This window comes from Polyergus mexicanus, unplaced genomic scaffold (assembly GCF_030449975.1).
Source record: "Polyergus mexicanus isolate NDT 795.1 unplaced genomic scaffold, iyPolMexi1.0 SCAF_87, whole genome shotgun sequence".
Classification (NCBI taxonomy): Eukaryota; Metazoa; Arthropoda; class Insecta; order Hymenoptera; family Formicidae; genus Polyergus; species Polyergus mexicanus.
Window position 1 is genome coordinate 1 of NW_027223407.1, and position 6,502 is coordinate 6,502.

The following is a 6,502-nucleotide window of genomic DNA, read 5'->3' on the forward strand; positions in this document are numbered from 1 at the left end:
AAGCAGTGGTATCAATGCACTCCGTTATAGACATTATGACCATGCTAGTTTTCTCACTAGACGGAGTATAGTTCCGCCGGCTTTAAAATGGATCTAGTTGACGCTACTGCTACTGTACTAGTTAGAAAAATAAGCGTCTTATGAAAAACGGTGGTGTGACGTCTCTCAGGCTTCTCTAATGGCCCTCGCACACTGGACGCGATGAACGACTAGCAATGAGCGATATCCAATGAGAGCTCTGCTTTTCCGAAAAAGCAGAGCTCTCATTGGATATCGCTCATCGCGTCCAGCGTACGAGGGCTATAAGAGAATTACTAAGTCCACAAGAAAATTTCTTAGGTCTCAAAAAATCCTCTATGAATAACCAATCAACAGTCGTCATATTTTTACTTTTCCAGTTCGACATCTCTAGTTTTGTCTTTATTGTCTTTATATATCAATTCTATATAGGCTGCGGTCGGGAAGATACTAGAAATGCTTCGAAGCGTTTGATTGACCAATCAGGACAAAAAGAGTAAAGATTTCTTTATTCTGATTGGTTAATGCGATGCTTCGAAGTATCTTTAGCGTCTTCTCGACCGCAGCCATAGAGTATCAATTCTATATAGTTTTATGTTTCGTGGTTAATACACGTCATTGGTTATCGCAGATGATACCAGATGATACAATTGTGCGAAAATTTTTGGGTTATTGACAAATATTAATTAAAATTTCGGCTGTGCACACAATATGGAAACGTTGTATCATCAGACTAATAAATTAATACAGGAGACGCAACATCTTTTCTCGCAACTAGAAAGAAAATCGTCCAATGCAGATCTGCAGGAAGTGAAAGAGTCTATAAGAAGCAAACTCAATCTTATCAATAGGTAATCAGAATCGAAACAATGTATTCATCATTGTTTTTTTTTTGCGTGTAACATTGTTTCCCCATGAGAAATTAAATTAATATGTATTTTTTTCCTTAGTAATTGCGAGCGACTTGATGTGCTATGTCTCAAGGGACCTGTGTCGCAAAGACAGAATGCCAGAATGAGAGTCGATCAGTTGAAATACGACAGCCGTCATCTCGCTGCTGCCTTAAATTCATTGTGCACCCATATGACACGGCAACAAAAAGAAGAGGCAGAGAGAGAGGCCTTGCTGGCCAGAAAGTTTACCAGCAACGATCATGTAGATATTTTAATTGATCACACTCTACAACATAGTAATAGTATGCATAATGCCATTCATGGTATAGATGATCTGTTATATCAGGGAAGTAGTGTCTTAGATAATTTAAAATCCCAGAGAGTAACGTTAAAAGGAGCTCACAAACGTTTGATAGATATTGGTAACATTTTAGGTCTTTCTAATACTACTATGAGGCTCATAGAACAAAGAGCCAAACAAGATGGATTTATTTTAGTTGCTGGTATGACTTTCACATGTATAATCATCATCTTAGTGATAGTATATCTCACTTAAATACATTCCAAAGAGTATTAAATATAATATAAATATATATTTTTTAATATATGTATATATTATAACTGTTAATAATAATGTTTACATACTATTGGTTTTTCTGTTCAATTGCTATCGTCTTTTAGAAAGATAAAGAGTTAAAAGTTATTTAGAAAATTATTGTATTATATGTATAAATATATAAATAATAGTAGACTTTAAGCATGATTTAGATTTAGGAAATGATACTTGTTTTGTACATTCTGTGCTAAGGTATTTATAATAAATAACACATATATTTAATCAAAACCATTTAAAATTTTTATATATTTCCTTAAGTGTTAATAAAACTATATATATATTTTTAAATTTAATTATATATAGAACAAATCAATTGTGTATAGAAGAGGCATTAAATTTTTATTATATTTAATATTAATTATTTATATTCATAATTTTAATAGATACCACAAATAAATGTTTTTAAACATTAAATCATATATCAATACTTGTATATAATTTTTTATCCAAAATTCTTTTATTTTATTTCATATATAGATGTATATAAGCAGATAGTGAAGACTGTACAAATAGAAAAGGATAGACTAAGATAATACTTATTGCTTCAAGTTTTAAAAATAGTATGAAAATCAAATGGCAATATTATTAAACGAGCTCCCTTTTCGCGAATATATGACGTAACGATGATGTTTACAATCATGTATATGACATCTCAGTTTAGTGGCATCTTGCAGACAAGTTAAATTGCTACGTAAATAAATTAATTAAAATAATTTGTACATATTTTTTATTTTGTTTTTAATTCATTTTCCAAAAATTTTTAAATAATTTTAAAAAATCATTAAACGGAGGCGATAGAGGATCACATTTCGTAAGATAACTATTTTATTGAAAGCACATTCAATGCACATGCACGAAAAGGGAGCCTGAGGCTGATATTACATTTATCATATGACAAACTTTTTAAATGCATTGATTAGCTAATTTCTAGAGACTCGAGAAAGTTTCTATTTTGCAGCCAATCAATATGCTTAAAAAGTTTATCGTATGACAAATGTAATATCGGCTTTACAACTGAATTTTGATATAAAATACTTCTCATAGTTGTTTTTTTCTATGACCAAGCTAATCCAATCCATCTCTTCTGAGCTAAACTAACCTAATCTGTCGCGAAGACACGTGCAGCATTCGTGGATGCGAACTTTTGCAACTGTGTATATCTGCGCATTTTTATATGCAAAAATTTTAGGATTAGGAATATTGTATTTCTAATTTAAGAAAGTGATTAGTAATATTAGGAATAAAATGGATGAAATGTTGAAAGATGCGCGTTTCGCGCATATCGCGAAAGATCCGAAATTTCGACGCATACCTAAGGCTGAAAGGAAAGTGAAGATTGACCATCGATTTAAAGACATGTTTAAGGATAAAAAGTTTACTGTGAAATATACCATTGATAAGCGTGGTAGACCGATCAATCAGACTACTACCGAAAATCTTAGGAAATATTATGATCTATCTAGCAGTGAAGATGAAGATGCATCTACACCATCTACAAACAAGGAAGATGACAAGACGAAAGAAATAAAGAAGGACACTATAAAAAAAGCAAAGAGCAAAAAGATGTCGATGAAGAAAGTCGAACCAAGCTTGGTAAAAGATTCCTTGGACGAAGAAAGTGAAAATAATCAGAGCGACGATAATTGTATTACAAATAATAGAGATTTACTTCGAATTAAACCAAAAGAGAAATGTTCTGATGATGAATCTAATAATAAATCTTTAGATAATAATGAGACTGAATCTGTTCAGAAAGGATTTTCCGAATTAGATTTTGATGAAAATGAAGAACAGCTGCATATAAGAAGAGGAAATGAAAGTGGCAGACTTACAAGTGAAATTAAAGAAAGATTGAAAGATCTGAGCGTGAATTATGCCAGAGGTGAAGGTGTCTTGTTGACTGATAGCTCTTCGGAAGAAGAATTATCTGAAGCTAGTGGTAATATTTTATTTTATTGCATATATATCATATATATAGCAATATCTCATATTTAATCTGATTCTATGCTTCTTTAGATATTGAGGAAGAGATTGAACATAATTGGGGTGAATTAGACAAGGAAGCTGAAACAACAGATGAGATTACACATAAATTAGCCATTTGTAATATGGATTGGGATAGAATACGTGCTGTAGACTTGATGATTTTGTTAAATTCATTTTTACCCACTGGCGGGCTTATCCATTCAGTTATAGTAATAATAAATTTATAATATATAATAATAATAAAATTGATGAGTATAAAATAATGATAAATAATTAATAATAACAATTATTAATAATTAATATAATAATATAATAATTAATAATAACATGTAAAACATATGTATACATGTACACTTTTTTTTATTATATATATTGTGATTTAAAAATATATTTAAAATAATTTTTTTTAATAATATAATTATAGTATAATTAAAAATTATATATTGTATATACATAACTATATATTAATTTTTATAAATTTATAATAATTTATCAATTTTTTAGATTTATCCATCAGAATTTGGTCAGAAACGAATGAAAGAAGAAGAGATCAATGGGCCAATAGAACTAAGAAGTGAAGATGTTAACAGTGAAGGTGAAATTGGGGATGATGTATGAAATATGATAATTTTTTAAATATTCTTTACAGTTAGGTAATGTAGGGTTTTTCATTAATTGTTATGCGTTCTCTTCTTAGAATGAAGAAGGTGCAACATATCATATGGAGAAATTGAGACAGTATCAATTGAATCGATTGAAATACTATTATGCTGTTGCTGAGTTTGATTCTGCTGAAACGGCAAATAAAGTATATATAGAGTGCGATGGAATTGAATATGAATCGACTGCAACTAGAGTAGATCTTAGATTCGTGCCAAATGATATGACATTTGATCAGGTATTTATGGAAATCAGAATATGCAAAATGTATCACATATCTGTCTCAAGAAGTTAACAAGTATATAATTTTCAAATATGGAATATTTGTTGAAGGAACCTAAAGAGATATGTACCAAGATACCAGAACTTGCAAAATACGAACCAAGACAATTTACGACAACTGCTTTACAACAAATTAAAGTTCAATTAACATGGGATGAAACAAATGTAAACAGGCAAGAGTTTACTCAAAAGCTGAATTCTGGAAAATTACAGGATATCGACGAAAACGATCTACAGACATATCTAGCGAGTGGTAGCGAAGACGATTCGGGTATATGAGATTACTACATCATTATTTTATTTATTTAATTTATATACATGTATATATATATATATATTTAATGTATAATATTTTTATATTTTACAGAGGAAAAGGAAGACATAACTGAGAGAAACAATGATAATTTGGAGTCAGAAGTAAATGATGATTCAATTGGAAAGTATAAATCTTTACTAAAATCTATTGAAGAAGAAGAAGAGGCAAAGAAGAACAAGGATGTTGAATTGGAATTTACATGGGGTTTAGGCACCAAAGAAAAGGAGAATTTAATCAAGGAGAGAATGAAAAATAAAGAAGAACTCACACCTTTTGAGCAATATTTAGAGAAACGCAAAGTGAAAAAGAAAGCTAAGAGAGAAGAAAAGAAGCTTAAAGAGGAAAGTCAAAATAATGATTCAGAAGACTCTTTGCCACCTGATGTTGATATAAATGAGAAATATTTTGCAGAAGAATTTAAAAACAGGAAGTTATCTCATAAAAATGGAAAGAAAGATAAGGATGCTAATGGTGTAGATTCATTGAATGAACAGGAAGAAAATCAACGTAGAGCTGAATTAGAATTACTTTTGATGGATCAAGACGAGGACGGCAAAAAACATTTCAATATGAAGCAAATTGAGGAAAATGCTACCATGTCGAAATCTAAACGAAAACGTCTAAACAAAAAAACGAATGTGCAAGAAGAAATAAAAGATGACGATTTTGAAGTTAACGTTAAAGATCCGAGATTCGCTGCTTTGTTTACATCACATCATTTCAATATCGATCCTGCAGATCCACATTATAGAAAGACAAAGGGTACAGAAGCTTTAGTTAGTGAAAAGCTAAAGAGGAGAGCTGATAATGAAGCGCATACAGAAGATGTAAGTAAAAAACATTTTCATTAGCAACAATTTATACATTGTTTTATACATATATATTTATACAAATATTGTTTCAAATCTTTCAGAATAAGCAATTTAAAAAACCAAAAACAAATGAAAAACTGTCGACCGAATTACAAGCACTGGTTAAATCTGTTAAGAAAAAAACACAAAATATCTCACAACCAATAAAAGGATAATTTAATCATTACACATCCTTATTGTATTAATTATTATAAATAATTAGTGCAAAGAGAGATTTTATATATACATATATACATACATATATATATTTCTATTCTCTCTTTACTAAAAATAATTTCCTTATATTTTATAATTTGTGTTATACAAATCCCAAACAGATTTTGAATTTATGACAATAATATTTAATGAATGTATATATATATATATATATATATATATATTAGATGTACATAAAAAAATTACAAATTGATAATAAAAAAGTTGCATTATCACATATATAATTAAAAAATTAAAGCGAATTATATACAGAGAAGTTTATACAATAAAATCATATAGTGCATAGCTAAAATATCTATAAAAAAAATTTTGTAAAAATATACTACAAAAATAATACTTTATAAATACAAAAATATCTGTATTTATAAACTTAATTATAAGATATATTAGAATATATTATCATAGTTTGAACACATAATTTAGTCGTAACATAGACATAATTATAGTGTTTTTGATTGAATGGATTTTGACATAAATAAAATTTTATTCTAACGCTACTCCAGATTCTAGATACATATATCAAAAGGTGATTGGCTATCGTTTCTTGTCGCAAAGCTATTTGTATGCGCTATTAATCGTTAGGGAATTTTGTTATCGTCGAGTTTCACACTGTCAGTTGGCGTCGATAGGTTTGTTCTTTATA

General features: G+C 29.2%; 2 protein-coding genes across 2 annotated transcripts; both read left to right on the forward strand.

Moving 5' to 3' along the window:
• The first annotated feature begins 637 nt into the window (after positions 1-637).
• Membrin (Golgi SNAP receptor complex member 2) lies at positions 638-1,680 on the forward strand. The gene is made up of 2 exons (XM_070314978.1): positions 638-869; positions 969-1,680. Exons 1-2 carry the CDS (start codon positions 730-732, stop codon positions 1,465-1,467), a joined length of 639 nt encoding a protein of 212 aa, XP_070171079.1. The 5' UTR covers positions 638-729; the 3' UTR covers positions 1,468-1,680.
• A 927-nt stretch (positions 1,681-2,607) lies between these two features.
• On the forward strand, positions 2,608-5,960 carry LOC138944093 (ESF1 homolog). The gene is made up of 7 exons (XM_070314961.1): positions 2,608-3,466; positions 3,544-3,722; positions 4,018-4,125; positions 4,211-4,411; positions 4,507-4,726; positions 4,823-5,598; positions 5,685-5,960. The coding sequence occupies exons 1-7, from the start codon at positions 2,773-2,775 to the stop codon at positions 5,796-5,798; spliced, it is 2,292 nt and encodes a 763-aa protein (XP_070171062.1). The 5' UTR covers positions 2,608-2,772; the 3' UTR covers positions 5,799-5,960.
• Positions 5,961-6,502: the final 542 nt, after the last annotated feature.